General features: G+C 38.1%; 1 protein-coding gene across 2 annotated transcripts; it reads right to left on the bottom strand.

Annotated features, from left to right (window-relative positions):
* Positions 1-1,095: 1,095 nt before the first annotated feature.
* LOC121590184 (EH domain-containing protein 3) lies at positions 1,096-19,832 on the bottom strand. Of its 2 annotated transcripts, XM_041909624.1 has the most exons (4): positions 18,116-19,832; positions 3,488-3,544; positions 2,423-2,593; positions 1,096-2,109 (listed from the first exon to the last, which is right to left on the bottom strand). In XM_041909624.1, exons 1-4 carry the CDS (start codon positions 19,338-19,340, stop codon positions 1,901-1,903), a joined length of 1,662 nt encoding a protein of 553 aa, XP_041765558.1. In that variant the 5' UTR covers positions 19,341-19,832; the 3' UTR covers positions 1,096-1,900. The 2 variants fall into 2 exon arrangements, with proteins under 2 accessions (XP_041765558.1, XP_041765559.1); XM_041909625.1 differs by lacking the exon at positions 3,488-3,544 and having other exon boundaries at positions 18,116-19,831.
* Positions 19,833-20,759: the final 927 nt, after the last annotated feature.

Below are 20,759 nucleotides of genomic sequence, written 5' to 3'. Positions count from 1 at the left end.
GCATTCAACACTATCACGCATAAATTATTCATTTCGCGGTAAAGAAAAGAAACGATAGCACTTTATGGAGTACTTCTGCTGCTGCTGCTGAACCTGCAATCAAACCTCAAACCTGCAATCACCACGGTTTGAGATGTCAACAAAACGACTTCACTTTTTGTTACAAAAGAAGCCACTTACTCTATGGCCATGGCAATATTGCAACAGAAAGTGAGCAGTGAACGATACCAAGAGCAACTTAACCCTTTTTACTCGTCTGAGATAGGCACGACGATCGAGACTGTTGATTCATACGGAATCATCGTCGGTACGGATTAAACAAACAACACTGTTATTCAACTAGTTATTGTTTTGTTTGACAAATGAACACCAAACGATACAAACATAAATACATAGTAAAACACCAATTATAAACCATTCTGTTTCTAAACGTTTTTTCTAACCAGTTCAAGCCTAAGGATTCAACATATTCTGTATGATATAGATATATATATATATATATATATATATATATATATATATATATATATATATATATATATATATATATGTATATATATATATATGTATATCTATACATATATATATATATATATATATATATATATATATATATATATATATATATATATATATATATATATATATATATATATATGTATATATATATATATATTTTTTTCATAGCTACGTCACACCACCTTCTATTGTTCTCGACATTACGTTGGTGGTAGATGTGATTTAATGTTTTTAACTTTCATAATCCCTCAATATAACATACATGCAGCTTGCCAGATCTTCTGCAACGCAAATTAAAAAAAAAACCACCAACCACTTTTAATTTAATTCCATTCGTTTCAATTTTTCACTACAAACAACATAATGTTTTCTTTACTATTATTGCACACCTCCACAAACTATACTGCCAAAACAATAGTACAATCATCGCGTAATAAATGATAATATAGACAAAAGCACCTAATAAACGAAAGTATTGATTGCATTCGTTCTCTCTATCGGGTTTTATAATCGTTTCAGCTCGTTCTAATTTGCGCGGCAAGTTTTTTGTTTTGTTCGCTACATACAACATGTATGTATGTGTGTTAATGTAAAAATGTATTTGTTTGGCTAAATTTCGTTACAGTTTGCTTCACTAACTAAGTGTATAAATAATAAATTATCGCCTAAATGGATAAGGCCTCACAGTGCAAGAAACGATATTTTGTTGTAAGCGTGTGTTTTTTATGTTTTTGGTTTTTGGCGATTTTTTTGTTTTGTTTAATTTGCTATTTGCTCACTACGCGTCGAAACGAAACGCTTGTAATTTTCTTGGCAGCATTATGTGTTTTTGTTTTGTTTGAAGCTAATAGTAAAAATTAGCATTTTTTTATATAAACCCAGTTTGCACCATGACTGAAATTGGCCGTCATTGTGTAGACAACACAAACATTACAAGCAAAACACAAAGAAAAACGCCTACTTCCTCTGTTGCATTCAGTTGCTCCATCAACGTTTCCGCTTCCTGAAAACGTGAAGAGTAACCGGTTGAACGAACCCTAGGGAAGAGAAACTTTGAGGATTGATTGGTCGCCAAAAACAAGACCAAAACGTACCAACACACATTGGGGAAAAGAAAGGTCAAGCAATAACCAAAAGATGATACACAAAGTGTACATGCGTGAACAAACTCTCGGGTGAATGTCAGAGTTGACGGGTCGGTCTAACGGATAAGCAATATTTGAGGCATCCTTCCACTGAGGGTAGTGGAAAAGAAAGTAAATAGGGAGAAAGATTAACAATCAAGCTAGTAGTTTAGCCGCCACATACACACACAAACAATAACGCGAATCACTATACGGCCTGCTGGTATTCTTGGTCCGGAAGCTAACAATACCTAATTCTAGTCCACCCGCCGCTTGGAAGGTGGAACCAGATGAAGTGGCAAAGCAGTGGGCAGCTCATTGCCGTCCATTTTGACGTTGATTAAATGCATTGCCAAAGCAAACTCTTCGATGTCCAGGAAGCCATCCTGATCGTAATCCGAGAGCTTCCAAATCTTACTCAGGACGTTGTTTGGTAGCTTCGATTTGATCAGCTCCGACTTGGCCGCTGCAGATGGCGGATGGGGTAAAGGACGTTCAGCAAGGTAAGTACCGGCAGTTTATCACAGTAAAGCACCATCAAGAACAGCGGCGAATCAGTTCCAAAAACAGACATTAATGTTCGCGTACCAGAAGAAAAGAAAGACACAAATCAGAAATCATTAGTAAATGCTATTCTCGATCCATCCATCGTCTGATTAATCGATTCACAGACTAACACGCACAAAGAAAAACAATTTCGCACAGGTTCTGATTGAGATTGGAGGCGAACTAAGCTGACAAAGATATTTAACCTGGCTGAAGATGATAATGATACTTACCGGCACCGGAAATTTTTCCATCAACCGGTCCAAGCGACTCAAAGATAGGATCCGTTCGGGCACGATCACGATTGCATATCCAATCCACCTCACCATACCCGGCATCGATTCCTTCGCCCTTCCGGTATCCGAATGGTGAAACGACATCTTCCACACCGTCGAAAGCGCCTCCTAAACGTCATGCCGTGTTCGAAGAAAGTTATATCACGACACAGATTGTCGGGCAGTAACGAGAGAAAAGGTAGAGAGAGAGAGAAAACACATATACATTTAGAAGATCCGAAAATCAAACACATCCAGCACTAACAAACGCGGAAATGGAAAACGGAGATGTTGTTCAACTTTCAGCATTTTCAAATTTAACATATTTCTATATTGTTGAATGCTACCTCTAACAATTGTCACTCCTTTTCTATATTCTCACTTATTGCCAAGACAAAGCAACGTATTTCCCAGGCACCATACCACCATACGCATGAACATTTCGAGCACATTTTAACGCTGAAACACGACAATATACCACACTATTGGACAAACTGTTCCCATAAACGATAACAAGCTTTAAACCACCAGAAGGACAAGACCAGCCTAACAAATGATTTGATTGTACCGATGATAATGATAAGATGTGTTATGTTCTTTTACATAATCCGAACCACCAATCAACATAGCACAAGCACAAGCACAAATGAAAGCACTTTACTTTAGGCAAAACTCCATGTAAGTCCCACAAATGGCAGAAGATTTACGATTCCAATTTACTGTAGTAAAAACCCCCTGTTTTTCGTGGTACTACTGTACGTATAGTGAACAATATAAAAATGTATAATAAGATGAATAAAAACAATAATAATAATAATAATAATAATAACACAAATATTTTGATAACGATAAAAATAAAGAAAACATGTTTGTGTCGATATACATGTGCAGATATTTATATTTTTTAAGCAAACGCACATGAATGAAACCGTAAAACTGGCGTAATATATTACAGAACATTTAAGCGAGTAGAATGGAGTTCAGTGAATATTACATTAGTGGAGAGAAAAAAATCATTCGAACCTTTCAGTAGAAGATGGTCCAAAAAGTTGGTTTCCATTGCCGTCCCGTTGCTTTGTCCTAGAAGCCAACGTATTTAAAAGATGGATTTTAAGTAACACTATCGCTTATGAAGAGAAATAGAAATGATGATAACAGAAAATAGAACTATTCTTCTGTTACGTACATCGATTCTTTTTCAATCTTCTGAATTTGAAATTCCCTTTCTTCTACATTCCTTAACATTGACTGAGTAGTATGACACAGAAGAGATGCATGTATAGATGTTCTTATTAGTTCCTAAAATATGAACATCTATCAGTAAACCAGCTCCATTTCACTTGCCATTTCTTTCAGTGCCCGAGTTCTAAATATACTAGGGTTTGTCACATAACAGAAGGTTTGTAATGATAAATTAGATAAACGGAAAATGTATATGACATAATTTTGGCGTGCTGAAATACCTTATGACCTCAAAAAACGGGAACTTGTGCAGAACACACCGAACGCAGAGCCATGCTTCTTCTTCTTCTTGTTTGGCACAACAACCGCTGTCGGTCAAGGCCTGCCAAGTACCCACTAGTGAAGTGAGCTTGGTTTTCAGTGACTTATTGTTACCATAGCAGGATAGTCAGTCCTACGTATGGCGGCACGGTCTATTTGGGGCTTGAACCCATGACGGGCGTGTTGTTAAGTCGTACGAGTTGACGACTGTACCATGAGACCGGGTCAAAGTAGTAAGCTCAAGTAAGTAACACTACAACAATAATAAACACAAAAAGGAGGAGATTGGCATTCAACATTTGAAATGCATATAAACATTTCGTTATACATACATAAATTTGGCTAATTCATTAAGTTTTATTATTCAAAAGCACAAACTATTTAATGCAATCCAAAATTTGTTAGATTTTCCGTTATAATTTCGAAATAAATCTACAATTATAGGAACGCCTGAACGTATAAGCACGCCTAATCAAGAACGCCAAAGAAAGTACTAAGGTTCAGATAAAAGCTGAGTAAATATTATATAAAATTTAGCATTTAGCCTTGTTAAAAGTTTATGAGAGTAATTTCGAAATTTTGCAACCACTCATTTAATTATCTTCTCATTTCAAAATAATTAACATTCCGTGTTAATACTGTTGACGACCAAATAGCTGATTGCGAACCAAATCTCAACATAAGTTTATGGCCTCATAATTGAAGTAAATTAGCGATGAAATAATGATGAAATTGTGTTTATCAAAGGTAATGTTGATAATAAAGGAACGATTAATAAATAAACGCCGACGACCGTAATAATAGCATTTGAAACGATTGAGAATGGAAATATTATCCTCTTTCTTGTTGTGTTTTCTTTGGTACAGTAAACCGATAAGATATTAAAACATATTTTTTCTTCCATGATACTTTCCATCGACTGTTGCATAACAATGACATACATAAAGTGTTGATTATATTGCAGTATATTTATGGGAGTGTATGCATGAAGATCATATTTGAAATACGAATAAGTATAAATAAACCAAACAGCGACTTTCTCCGGCATTTGCTAGTCTTAGGCTATTAGAATAAAAGTTAAAAACTTTTTAAACATACATTTAAATACCAATAGCACTTCAGTTTTCATACGATAAATGTATTTGTAGAAGCAAATAATCATGCCAGTCGTCACCTATGATTGAAATAAGCTAATGCTTGGGCAGATGAAAGATCCATTGTCGACCATAATTGTAGAATGCCAAACTCATGCTTTGATTTTTTTTTATTGTTTAGTTTTAAAAGCGCGTCATACAAAACACTGTTCAATAAAAATACAAGTAGCATAAGATTATTTCACTCGTTAACAAAGAAAACCCTTCTAACCGTGCAAATAAATGCAGAAGGACAATGTCGTGCGTGCGAAGATTCTAAAAGTAGCTCAATTTTGATAACAGAGCTACTAGTCGCGCGGAAAAATTCTCAACTTCATCCGGAACAGTCAAATTATGCAGCTTGTTTTCAAGCTAGATTAATGCCGAACTACAAAAAAATAAAGCTAAGGGGTCCATCATTTATGTAACGCTTAAATAACTAATGTCAGACCTCCTCCTCCGCTATTGTAACAAACTGTAACGTTGAAAGAAAACACCCCTCAAACATGTTGTAAATGATTGTGAATCTCCCCCATAAAATACGATTTTGTACAATAACATATACTAATTATACAAAATCTTATTTTTTTATGAATCATCCCTTTTTTAATTGTGCAATAGTCACATTTTCAGAATTGAAACAAGATTTTTACTTTTGTATTATTAAAAGTTGCCCAATATAGAAATCAAATACAAAAAGATTCTGATAATCGGATCCTCATCGTCGTTTGCAATGTTCTTACATCACAATCATCAGAAAAGTAATCAATCCATCTATCTTCCTAGTCCCTCCATAAATATGTCAACCTTTTCCAGATTTTTTTTTTTTGCTTTAGATATTGCATCATCAAGCATTTGGCTGTTCTTTTTAACATAATATGTGATGCATAATATGTGAATATATTATATGCACTTCTTATAAATTACAAACAAGAACGATACTGTTACCTTATCTACCCTCTATCAACGTTACGTTATTCCGGGATGACGCCTACTAAACTCATTATAATATATTTTGTCTATGTTTATAAACAAAAGAATATAGGCTGAGTTGATGAATTGAGCTACTTCAATCAACGCGATATGAGATTTATCATATCATCGCAAACCTGCGCGACATTGTGATGCTCAACGGTGTTGCTCTACATCTATTAGCACGGTAAGTAGGAATCATCCTGTACGGAATTCGTAACTATAATTTAGTGTTGATAATTTAGAGTTGATAATATAGTATTGATTTTTATTTAATTTCACTTAACTCACGCATTCACCATTTCAAAGATCTACAAGCCTAAGAAATGTTGTCAATTTTGCAGATTCCTTCTGTTGATGATATGTTCTAATGGAAAACCACCGACAACAGGGCACAATTTTCACAAGGCAGACCTTCTATAAAATAATCGAAAGAAGCGAAACGTTTTCCTACATCACTCACACGCGTGATATCTCTGCTGTTAATGTCGTATTAGTGGTTTCTACTTGATTCATGCAAAATAGCTTGGCACGGTTCGACGAGTAGAGAGGAAAATGCCGCGAAACGTAACACCACAGCCGTGAAGGTTTGCTTAAACGTGTGGCGGTGCAATGAATAAGACACCCATTACCTAACGAGGGACAAAGATCCCACTCCATCCATTACCATTGGCACTCTTCTATAAGATTCTTCTTTGCGTACGCGCACGAGATACGCATGGAAAAGAAGCCTTTGCGAAAATTACCAATCAATCACGTGCGTGCAGCGTTCCACCAGTAACAGAACAGTCACGCCGTTGTGTTTCTCCCAAGACCTTTAGAGCTATGCATCGTTCCTGTCTAGGCGTCGAACGGTTTGATTTTTATCGCAATAGAATGTTCTCAAGAGAACGACAAAAAAACGAACGAAATTGCTCTTGTCGGTTTCAGGTACTTTTGGAACATAAGAACATACACTGATGTTCATTCTCTTTTTTTATTTCATTGTACTATGTATGTTCAATTAATCGTGTAAAACCTGTTCTTTCCACTTTTAATAAAAACCAAGCGTTCCGAAAACGATGGTATCAACTGCAAAACTTCTTTTCTATATTGTTCTTCTCCATTTTCGAATTAAAGTTGATTTAAAATTGCATTGGTCAATTTGGATTGATTAGAAATCACGAATCTATTTCAACCAACTCTACAGAAGAAGGAACGTTTCTGACACATTTTTTAATTTTTGTTGGCAAGTCACAATGAATATCCTTGTTTCTCGGAACACAGAATAATAGATGAATGAATCGACTAAAGAAAACAGAAGAAAGTTTAATGTAATATGTTATGTAACAACACACAGAATGCAGCAAAATCCAATTCAATCAACAATCAAATCAACAGACATAAGTTTATACAACACAACAAAAAATCCGATGAAAACTTTAAACGGCAACTTTTCCATGGCATCTATTTTTATATTATTTTTTTTTTTTAAATGGCCAAGGCTCTATACTTAGTTACAGTTAAGTTAGAAAATCAATTAATTGAACCCAATTCGTTTGTCCAACTTTCGAGCAAAGCGTTTCCAAACACATTTGCCACCAGCTTGGTTGAACGGTCACGTATTACGATGCTTCGTAATTCCATGGCATCATGCGGGTGTCCAAAAACTTTAACTTTAAACTTTTACATTCATTTTCTACTCCTTTCATATCGATAATTACCAAATGCAGGTACAGTAGGTGACCGCTAACTGGATGTGTTTTAACTAGAGAGCTTTTTAACTGGAGGATCGCTCGCTAACTGGAGTGATTCTCAGTTAAATAACGCTTAAACGTCAAAATATGAAACATTTGGAATCTCACGAAGATAAATTTAACGCAAATGTGCATTTTTCACCCAAATTTAGGATCTTTTGCCAACGTATGCTATTAATTTATGCCATCACAAGAATTATTACTATGTGGATACTTTATATCAACATACATGAAAAAATAGTTTGGTATGTTTATTCAAGTTAACGCCAATGAAACCAATCAATCCATAGAAACGACACTCCAGTTAGCGAACGTTTCTCTTTAACTGAGGCTTGTTTACCTCTCAGTTAGCGGCCACCTACTGTAGTAGACCCGAAGCACACGATACCTGGTATATAATGATTCAGATAAGAAAGGTTTTCTAAATACAAAAGATAAATTGTTCTTTACAAAGTTAAATTGATATTTAACTAAATTTGGAAAACCATTATTAAAAGCAAGAAGTGCAGTTTTCTATTTTAATCTAAAATAATAATTGATGAAATAAGAATGACAATGAACGGACATAGATTTTAATCAAAAATCTGATAACAGAAAATTCATACAAGCCCACTTCGGTGAATACTTCAACGTCTAGATTTCCGCTAAGCAACAAAAGCAGTCATAAAACACGACAAACAGATCATCACAGTGCAAAACTAACGTCTCTACTATGTCCCCACTATTACTGAAGAAGGACAGACAGATGGACAGACAGACAGACGCCACCATGCTACCAGAAGAACTTCAAAAACACATTCACACATCACACGACAACTGAGCAATGGACACGTACAGTTCGTCCTGCAGTAAACAACACGAGCTTGCATCCTTTAACCCCAACTGGGTCAGGTCATCGTATGTGGGCGCACTGGCAAATACAATCTCTAGGAGCACACGGAGCAAAGGCAAAAGCTTGCTGGAGGAAAGAATGAGGTTAGATATTTTTACAAAAAAGCAAAATAAAATAACTATAAAAGGTGCGGACGGTGAGCATGCAGTCAACATCATGCCCGCAATCTACCGCTGTGAAATGAACACCGACTGGCAGCAGATACAGAAGCTAACGGCTAAAACAATACTCGCACGGTACTGACTGCTCGGTACGACAAAAATGTTTTCTTAGTTCGGCCTCTACTCAGCAAAGAACTGTTTGCTTTAGCTAGACACGCCCGAATTCGGACCATCGCGGACAATGCTGGAAGATTCATTGGACGGTCAAACTTCATCAGCATGCAAACAGCATATCCACCTACCGGGCAGCTTTTGTGGCGACCGTTGGTGTGCTGCTGGTGTGGGGCGCCTAGCAGACTCGTTGATGGGGAAAATTGAAAAATTACCCCCCTGCCGATGACGGCCGTAGTGTACTACAGCTTTTGTCAGCTTTTGAGGTTTCCCAAAATTTGGCTTTCTACTCTTTGTTGGCCTTGCCGCACCTACGCAGCACCGAGATGAACTTCCTTCTCCGGTGGGATTCGCGGCTGGAAAAGTTGCCACCCCAGTGAGAAAAATGGAGCCTGAATAAGTGAAGGTACGAACGAAATGATGGGTGTAACGAGGCCGGGTAAAGTAATGATATATTATGAGAAAAGGTAATGTACACATACACCGGCACTGGCACACTGTGCTGAATAATTAATACCGCAAAACCTGTCCTCCATTTTCCAAGACAATCGCAGAGAAGATGATGCAAAACGTATCACTGGTAACTGGCAGATGGCAGTCCCATTTAAATATCCCCTATCCTCCTCATTACCATTAATTCTGACCATAGTCGCGATGACAATCCCTCCTCATTTCCCTGTGCCACTACCCATAGCAGCATCCGGCAGACATTTCCGGATCCGGGGGCCATTGCGCTAATGTGGAGTGTTTATGTAATTTAAGACAAACACTCTCCGTGATACCTCGCCTTCGCCTGTTGCCAGAGTAAAGAAAGCAGAGGCAACAACAATCCAGCTGAAAGAAAAAACAAAACAGACCAAGACCAACGAGAGCAAAATATACGCTGGAAGCAATTTACTATATTGGAGTATGCACCCAAATAAGGGTATCGTATGCCAAGGATGACAGTTTTACACTACGAGCGGGAAGTGACATATTATGCACGAACATGCGGCATCCGACCTCGAACGTAGCCGTACATGTGTTGAAGATATCATGCCATGCTGTTACAGGTTTTGGGACGAAAAATATTCTTTCTCATGCATTTTTTTGTGTGCACTTCAAATATGCTGCTTTTAGAAAAATAACTTCCTGTCGAACAAAACTAAACAATATGCTCAATATACCTTCGCTTCATTATACCAGTCATTGCAACTAAATGTTGCCCGTGCTGCCGTATTTTTTTTAAATTTAATTCATAAAGTTGTACATAGCTTTTAATTTTGTGAGTTCCATAAATTGTCACACCTCGCAACTACGGGTCGCTTAGAAATGTGCTTAATGTTCTTCTTCTTCTATAACGTCGTAACGCCCTACGCGGACATGCCGGCCTATACAGGCTTTCGAGACTTAATTCATTACCACGTAGCCGGATAGTCAATTCTAGGCTTGAACCCATGACGGGCATGTTATTGAGTCATTCTAGTTGACGACTGTACCACGGGACCGCCCCGTGCATAATGTATAAAAGTTAAATATCACCATGCCAATTTTCAAAACTACAATAAAGTCTTTATGTTTTTATGCATTATCAGATATTAACGTAATTAAATTGGATCAGGTTAAAAAATAATAAATACTGTCATAGGTATATTCTTGCAATTCTTGCAATGTAAACAAATGCCCAAACACATGGTCCGATAAATTGCCGGTACCTTGGTATAGTATTTATCATGCACGACTTAGAAATATGCCCGTCATAGGTTGTAGCCCGGTCTCATGGTTAGCCGGTCTCATGGTACAGTCGTCATCTCGTACGACGTAACAACATGCCCGTCATGGGTTCAAGCCCCAAATAGACCGTGCCGCCATACGTAGGACTGACTATCCTGCTATGGGGGGAAATCAATAAGTCACTGAAAGCCAACCCCACAAGTGTGTTGGCAGGCCTTGACCGGCATCGGTTGTTGAGCCAAAGAAGAAGAAGAAGGTTGTAGCCCAGGATGGACCAGACTATCCAATAGTCAACTAAAAAACCCCCAAATACAGTCGCCAAAATAAATCACCGCAGAAAATTTTGAACAACGAAACTATCGAATCATTTCTATGCTTTCTTTTTATTCATTGTTGTGTATTACTTATTATTATTCTAACTTTTGTTGAAGTTTAGTTTTGCAACAAATTAAACACCACGCGCTTATTCATAATCGCCAAGTGGGATTTACACCATGCTTTCAGGAACTTAACATTATCAAAATCCCTGGGGCATTACAAAACCTCTCGGTGAAACATGCCATGACGATCCCTAGCCAATAATAGCAGCAGTGGAAGTAAAGTTCGATTATTATATTTACTGGTGGGTTCCTTTTTCCTAATCAAGCATTCGCTTTACTGTTTTATTTGTTCATGCACAGACCGATTCCTTTCCCATTAGAAATGTGTAACGGCTAAATTTACGGGTCGCTTGATATGTCCCGACCGGCAGAACTCGTCGTTAGGCCCGTGTACGAACTTAGCCATTATTTTCTGTCACTCTGCAGCATACAAATCAAACGCCTGACGGTTCGCATCCGAGCATTACAAAAAAGTTTCGACAATTGTAAAAGGTACGATAAACGGAATGAACAAAAAAGGCATCCCCGTCAGCATATCCATCCAATAACCTACCATTTTGACAAAACCCCGTCTCCCGGGGTTTACTTCCCGCTTTTGTGACAACAAACACGATAAGATATCATAACGACGGTTGACATTGGTTTGTACGGACCCTTGAATAGGGCAAACAGATACATACAGACACAAAAGAAAACAAAATAAAATATAAAGATTTCCTAGTAAGGTTAACGGCGGCCGCAGTGAAGTAAAACCAAAAATATTAAAGTTAAAGTGTAGATTTAAAAAGAAATTTGCTACCGAGGAGGAGAATAACGTACGTGCCAGTGCTACATTTCAGGATGGGAAAACGTTAGTGGGAACTAAGCTGACGAGAATATATACCACCATACAACATCTGACACACGTACTGTGAATCTAACAAGGACGGATATACATTTATTTATTTATATATTCGTTTATTCACGGAGCATTAGCCATATTTTGTTGACTCTAAAGCAAAATTTCAATCCGCCCAGGATGGGGATCCTGGGGATTGTTATAATTACACTTATACATACTGGTACATTATTTACACTTACATATTCTTGTTAAGGTTTATAACATATTAACAAATGCTAAATTTAGTTAATTCCGTATACATTGCATGCAGATATTAAGTAATAATAAGTGAACAAAATCATACAGCTGTTTATGTAAAACATAATTTGCATCTGCTGTCCAAGTTGCGATCATACTCACGGTTAATAAACTACCACAACCTGCACCAACAACTTGGTAAAGCTATTTCAAGTTTTTTTTTCGCTCCAAAAGCAGCCCTCTTCAATGGCACCCTGAATCGTGTACGCGTGCACCAAAATCCATCGTTATTTTTTATATCCATTCTTCTAGCTTCTTGCCCCTTATCACAGCAACTGAGACACTTGACACAAGCACCATTAAAGCGCCACGCATGATCCCTATGATGTCGTTGAATGCTGACGATTTGGGATAGACAGTAAAAGCAAAATCCACTCGATTGGCATTATACCACGCTGCCTTTATCGAGTGAATGTTTTTGTTTGGTTTTCTGTGATTTCCCAGATTGTTGTGTAAATCCCTTTTGTTACAGTAATAGGATAAACATAAACTATAACTCGACTGCACTATTGTTTATATTGGAATGGATGTAACAAAATTTAACAAAAAAAAAGCTATTTGGCAACGTTAACTTAAGGTTGAGAACGTTAACTAACGGGATACTGAACTTAATGATAAATAATCAAAGTTAGTTATGAACTCGCACGACTTAACGACATGGCCGCCGTGTGTACAAGCATCGCATGGAACATCCCCCGTAGCAAGGAATGACTATTTGGCTGCATGATACTTAAAAACAGGTATGTCAAACAGGTGTCCCTCGAGCCACATGCACTCCCTTGTGTGCGACTCGAAGCGCTATACGAAGTTATGATTAATCCAATCTATATTTGAAATTGAACGCCTTAACCATCGATATTCGACGAAGATATTTCTGCCCCTAATGGATTTTTAGTAAAGTTGTGCCTCAAGTACCAGAACTGTACGATTCATTCAATTTATCCTAAATAACGAACGATCTACGTTCAACGATCATCGATTCTTTATAAATCATAATACACTGAGTTGATCACCAAAATAACGTCCTAAATAACGCCGCCAAAATAACGAACGTTATAGTACGCCAGAACGTTAATTTCCTCCATACAAATATGAACGTGAACCGTATGACACGAAAAGAACGACCTATCCGTTGAAATAAAGAACGTCCTAGTACGCTAGGTCGTTCATTCCCACCATACAAATATTAACGTGAATCGTAATACCAGGACCATGTAATGAACGTCCTACCCGTCGAAATGAAGAACGTCCTAGTACGCCAAGTCGTTCCTTTTCCCCATACAAATATGAACGTGAACCGTATGACCAGGACATTCACGAAAAGAACAAACTATCCGTCGAAATAAAGAACGTCCTAGTACGCTAGGTCGTTCATTCCCGCCATACAAATATGAATGTTAACCGTAATACCAGTACGTTCATGAAAAGAACGTCCTACCAATCGTAATAAGGATCTTCCTGGTCTGCCTAATAATTTTCAAGATGCAAAACAATTTACAATTTGCAAAATAATAAAATAATTTACCATATTTTCTTCAACTGAAATGAACGAATGAATCGCGATTCACGTTCAGTTTATCTGAATGAAAGAACTAGTACGTTCACGTTCATGGAAATGAACCGAATTACCCAAGCCTAATTTTTAGATGAACAAGTGGCAAATGAGTTTGACACATCTGTTTAATAAGACTCAAATACCTGTATGGGCCGGCTAGACCGTGTAGATCGTTACGCCACATAGAAAAAAGAAGAATCAACATGAGTATACAAAACATCCGTGAATAAATAAACGAACATCTATACTATGATGAGCACAACGAAATTCAAACGTTCATTAAGTAGGATTAGTTCAAATGAAAAGAAAGAAAAAAATAAATCAAAAGGTGATTAAAATTGTTTCTTGTGAAGGCAAGTAATTCCTGTAACCTAGTAGAGTTTAAAGTTTTAAACCGTGAATAGCTAACTTAAATAACTTATCCAGCGCTACAATTGCTTTGCGGTCTTGCCCTGTCTCAGGAGTGTCCGAAACCGCTCACCGTTTCGCGCCTTTTTTAGCCAATCCTTAATGGCCTCCATGCCATCTTGCTTTTTCAATTTGGGCCTATCACGTTCTGTCTGTTCTTGTACACGGCCTAAACATATTTTAAAGACTTGGTCGTCCGTTTCCATGCGTATTACATGGCCAACCCACCGGAACCTTGATGCTCCGTTTCATTGGCTCATCTATTGTCCTACCAAACATACGGGGCAAAAAATCCTTCTGAGCATCTTCCTTTCGAATGATTAAAATAAAGAATTTTGCATAAACGCTTTAACAATTTTACAATTATTCGATCTATTCGATTCGAATAACACCAGAGTAAGCATCATTAACGAAGGTGCGTATGATGTGCAACATTTCAAAAAAAACTAAGCGTGACTAACAACGATGTTAAAACCAATGTGCATGATTCACTTCCACATTGTTATCGATACTATATGACGTATATACCGGTTACGGGTATACTTGTTTGTAAGCCTAATCAATTGATTCTGCAATACTCTTCAAGGTACTCTAGCTTCCACTACATGACGCTTCACCTCATGTTTACTTCCTCCATTAATCATCTCGAATCAACATCAACTCAAATATCGCGTTTATCAGCGACTCAAATACGTTTACAGTGTGAGGTGCTTTTATTGAATATGGTGCTTTTAGTTACTAAATTAATCTAATTAAGGTAAGAATTAAGACAGAGCTAAGACAGAGTTAAGACAGAAATTCATATTATTTTAATGGGTCATGGGAAAAATCAGTAAATTTTACTTTAGGTATTGTAGAAATAGAATACTTTGTATCATAAATACAGAACCTCGTTCCTTAGGGACCGACTGTACATGTTTTGTGTGACACGCATGCTGATGAGAATGAAAAAATGACACATTTTGGGGTTTACCTATTGCATAGTAGAAATAAAGGCTAATGCAGAAAATGTTCAGAAGAATAATACATTTGAAATATCATTTTTGTCAAAGCTAGCCACTATACTAAAAATAACACTAAAACTCCGATAATACTATCCACGATTTTATTAAGCAAACCGTCGGTATTACTTCTACCAAGTGTCGCAGCGGAAGAGGCAACTTTGCATGGGGTGTTTTGCACCGCTGGTATTCGGATTAGTCATTTTGTACACGCTTTTTGAAATATCAACTTTGTTAACACATTTCAAAGCCAGAATGTTGCGAGTTTCTTCGTCTTCGTCTTCTTTTTCTTTGGTACAACACCGTTGTCGGTCAAGGCCTGCATGTACCACTAGTGGGATTGGCTTGGAAATCACCTATTGATTACCCATAGCCGGATTGCTACAGGCAGTACAGTACAGGCGTAAGGCGACTCAGTCAATTCGGAGCTAGAACCTACGTCGGACATGTTGTTAAGTCGTACGAGTTCACGGCAGTACTACGAGACAAGTTTATCACGAGACGAGTATCACGAATAAAACTCTTACTCCGCGGACACTCAAGAAGCAAGTATGAAGGGCAGTAAATATGACATATCGAAGGGAAAACTCAATGACTACCACGGACGTTTTGGCATAAGAAAGGTTAGCAATGGAATAATTCCTATCTGGGCCTGCAGTAGGCGATAATTTAATGCTTAAATAGGTGCTAAAATTATCGTATATTATAAAGATGCAAGAAGAATAAACTTGTAGAGTCCATATGTAAAATGTCTAATAGTCGCTTGCTTGCTAGTTTTTGTTTCTTTTTGAAACTCCTAATGGTTACGATTTGGTCCAGTCCCATTGTAGAGCCGTCAACTCGCATGCCCGTCAAGGGTAGTAGAAATGCATTATACAAAAAAAGCAAAGTTGTAGATCACAGCGTGCATAGATGTGCATTCTAGCAACAGTGCACTAGTAAATAAATGCGAAAGGCATGAGCAGAGCTCAATCTAGAGTTCTTGGAGCAATTATCATCAATAAAAATAAATAATGTTAACAAAATAGATAAAATGATAAAAAGAACACAACTGCTCCCGCTTCACATTAATACAATGAATACTTTTCACGATGTACGCAACTATTGAATGCTAGTTGCTGATATTTCTTATCGGCCTTATGAATATCAATAAAACAAGACATCATACACTGGATAATATGCGACTGAGTGTTACTAGTATTTTATTAGTATATAAAGAAATACAAATAGTAATTTCTATCATTTTCCAGACTTTTGTTATCAGACTTTTTTTAAAAAACCTCATATATCAGAAAAATCAGTGTTCTGTACTTATTGATTCAATATGTAAAACACTAAAAAGCATTAAATACTAATAGCAACAAACAATGTTTTAGATAATCCAGATAATAAAAAAAATATAATGAATTAAAGATAAAGATAATAAACAAACACTCCAACACTGCATCAGTCATGTTCTACTAGATATAAAAACATCAACTACATATGAAATGTTGAGACAATATATATTCAATTGTTGAAGGCGGTATGCACAGATGGACCTTGCGCTCACCGAGCAATTTATGATAAACTGCTAACGAATGTGCGCCACTTTCGAGTGTTGTCCATGGGCTCGCGAAATTCTTCTTTGCTCTCTTGTCAGCTCCTACTTCCATGCATCAATGATAAATCACCAGTGCAGTTAACCATGACCAAGCCAGAGAGCTAGCAGTATAGCGGAATGGAGGCGGATGATCTAAGTAGTGCTCTGTTTCGGCTTATGTATCCACTGCATTCCGGAGTTGAACGGAATTGCAAATGGAGCAAAACATAACAAGTGGTGGTGGTACGGTCATCGTGGAAAATACTAACCAATAAATAAGTCCAACCATGCACGATGTCGCACAGCTGCCGTACAATGCTAATTGTGGCCCAACGATCTTGCCAGCGGCATATATGCTAGTATGAAATTAACATCATCGCTCTAATCGTCTACGATAGACCGCTCGTAGCATCACCGAGGGGTAACTAGAAGAAGGAAGTTAACACAGTTGCTGCCACGATAATGTCATAAAAGAGCAATGCGATCGACAAACATTTGAAGTGTGTAATATCCATGAAGTAAAAAAGCAGACAATAATAAAATAAGAACAGAATAATGTATCAGAAGTAGAATCAAACAATGCATCAATGCTCGTTTATCTGGTTATCGGTAAAGCCAAACAAGTCAGTCTAATGGTGATGTACTGTCGGTAGTGCATAACCAACCCTTTGCTAGAAAATTTTAACACGAAATACAATGACATGTAAGAAGAATGATGGCTACTGGAAATAGATCTACTACTCATAAACAAGTTAAGTCATATAATGTCTTCAAGTGGATTTGTCCCTCAAGTGCAGTCCATGGAAAATGGAATGAAGCAAATGCTATGAAACATAGAACTGATACTCTACAGATATGTCTACCATTTACCTACTCTTTAGCTGATATGGACTTCGGGCACAAATGAAAAAGCGGACGACACCGTTGTAGATTATTTGAAATGAATAAATTGTAACAGCTATGGCTTGGACCGGTTCTACATTTACTGACTCGATATGGCAAAATGGCGAAATGGCCAGTTAGTTGAGTAATAATGTAAACATTCACGCATAAAGTAGGTTAAGTTTTAACGAGTGCTTGCTACACTGTGCAACTTTATCAGTGTAGAACGACACATTGGCCTCGCAGCTCGACAAAGGGTTAATATGTTGTCTACTATCAAAATTGTTCGTGTCCTGGCAACCATGTGTTGCAAGCAACAAACCAAATCTGTGTTGCCTCAAACAGACCAGCTAAAGATTAGATAAAACGGAACGAACTTCGTCATACTGTGGGTTCGCGTACAACGCCCATCCATAACGTCAAGTGGATTGCGTAACTACGCTGCGTTTCTGAAACTTATGTATAAGCGATTGAAAGTACCAACCTTTAACAAGCGGTTCCGAAACCAACTGCATCTCTTCCTGCGGAATCATGCTCATAAGACGGGCAATGTCCACGGCAAGCATACGGTCCACGACCTCGATAAGTGGCATTTTTAGCGAATGGAACTTGGTAAAGTCCTGATTGGCGAGTACTTCTTGCATTTTCTTGATATCAGGCAAATCTCCAATCGAAACCTGATGCTCCCGGCAGACGCGATCGTAGATAGTGCCGAGATTTTTTATCAGCTCCTTTTTCTTACTATCCTTGCCGAAAATTTGAGGCATTTCTTTCCGAAGCTCTGAAATGAGGTAGGCGTGGACCTTTGCTAGTCGAGCACGTTTGATAAGATCGTTCAGTTTACGCAACGCCGCATTTCGCGGCAGCGATTGCAAATCACGGAAAAGATCTTGCTCCTCATCCTCGAACAGTCGCCGGTTGACGTCGTACCGCAGTGGCTGGTCCCAGAAGGAGCCAATGTAGACTCTTGCCACCTCGGGCGTTTGCAGTACCTTGCCGAGAGACCACATTAGAGCGCCATACACGCGCATCAACTGTTGATGATCGATCATGTCCGCCTTGTTTAGCACGATCCGTATCTTATCGTCATGTCCTCGCAGTGCTTCGATTGATCGCCTAAATTCATCCGAAATGTCCAGCTTGTGGGCATCGAAGAGCAGGATAATACGATCTACACGTTCCGCAAACCATTCCAACACTCCAGTGAAATCGTAACCTCGGTCCACGCGCTGCTTTTCACCAGACAGAATACCGGGCGTGTCCACGATTGAAATAGCTCGTAGTACGGGGGATGGTACGTGGGAACACTGGAAACGGTTGAGGAAAGCGTTGCCATACTTTTCTAGCGGCCGAAACTGTTTCTTCGGATCGACAACAAGCGCATTTCCCGGTATCATGCCCTCCTTGTCATCGTACATGACAGCTATGAAACGGTCAGTTGTTGGTTCCGGTCCGATCCTAATGCCCGGAAAATCACGTTCCAATAGATACCGGATGAAGGTGGTTTTACCAGTCGAATACTGGCCAACCAGCAGGATCATCGGTTTCGCATCGAAATCCGAATCCTCCAGCTTCGGCGAGTGAAAGTCATGGAAGTTGTAATGCTCCTCCAGCGGTAACAATTTACTGCGATAAATTTTTTTCAGCTCTCCTAAAACATTTTCCACCACCTCCTCCGTTTTCGTTTCTCTTTTCAACCAACTGAACATGTTGCTTGGTGTAAGCGGAAAACTCAGTTATTCCTGTGAGTCACTTTCTACCGTGATAAAAATGCACTATGACTCATTCAGCAGTTCGCAGATCGGTGAATTATTTGATGAACTTTACATACACTTGTGACCGGTTGAGTACGATAATGTACGTAAGCGCTGTTCCTAACGTGTTTCTTTACTAAATCATACAGAAATGCGATTTCACTTCGGGAATAATTATAGCAATGAGTAATGAGGCGCTGGCGAGACGTATGCCTTATCTACGAAATAGGCGTATTAAACTTCTGAAAGGAACTAACGAAAGCTAAATCAATTGAACGAAAGATACTAATCGAGCCTTTATCTAACGAAGGCACTATAAAACACTGCAAGAATTCGTACGACCAAAACGGTAAACTTGGAGCCGAGGTGTAAGCAATTTGCAGTTTGGATACGGAAAAAAGAAATCCAGACACATCACATTTGTCAAGTTTCGAAACAAGAAAGAGAAGAAGAAACGAAACACAAATGTCAGAAAAGACAATTGTTCGTCACAGACCAAGGTGGTTAAAGAAAAATCCGAAAAAATTACCCCATATGAGCTACCGCTGTGTTGCAGCAAGATGTATGTATTTACTAGGTGATTTTTGCCGATTTTGCCGGGCGCTATCATTCGCAATTATATACAGGTATTCCCCGATATACGCTATTAATGCGGACCGGAGGCAATCGCGTATCTCGAATAATAGCGTATGTCGAATTTCGAGCTTTTCGGTCAAATAATAGCTAATTTTCGTATAATTTTGCCTGAAGTGGAAGGTTCAAATTCAAGCCACTAAATTAGTAATTTGATCCGATTTCAACTGAAGATTTCAATTTTATTCCTTTTGAAATGGTTTTATATGGTTTTTAAAGGAAAATTATTTTGCAATTGACATTCGATGTGTCAAATTAGTACAGTTTCGCAAAGAACTGTGAAATTTAAAACATGTATCGGGGGAATACCTCCCAAATAGCCAGTTCGAACTCCATAGCTGATTTGGGGAAAAATGATGAATTAACGAAAAATCGTCCCGATACTTTCTAATCCGGTATTCTTCAGGTATTCATTCTTGCTTCATTGCTGGTGGTCTCCATTGGAGTTTAGTATTTAAACAATCGTATCGCCGTTCTAGTTCTAGCGATGCATAACTACAATGCAAAACAGCACAACAGTACAGAGGGAATATAAAGCTCTCAAAGCGTGGAAGCTCCACCCCAAATAGCCAGAATTGCTTAAGCAGCTCATTTTGGCACGCTAAAGATCGCTGCTCTAATTCGCCTTTTGCAGTAGATAAACAGCATCAAAGTTCTATGTGGGTCTTTCAAACAGCGCCTAAGCAGCTTCCTTATGCCACGATGCCAGGGATTATTTTTCTTTGTGTTTTATTTTCAAGC

The sequence above is a fragment of the Anopheles merus genome, chromosome 2R (genome assembly GCF_017562075.2).
Source record: "Anopheles merus strain MAF chromosome 2R, AmerM5.1, whole genome shotgun sequence".
NCBI lineage: Eukaryota > Metazoa > Arthropoda > Insecta > Diptera > Culicidae > Anopheles > Anopheles merus.
Note: the sequence above shows the minus strand (reverse complement) of the source record. Positions and strands in the feature narration are given on the sequence as shown.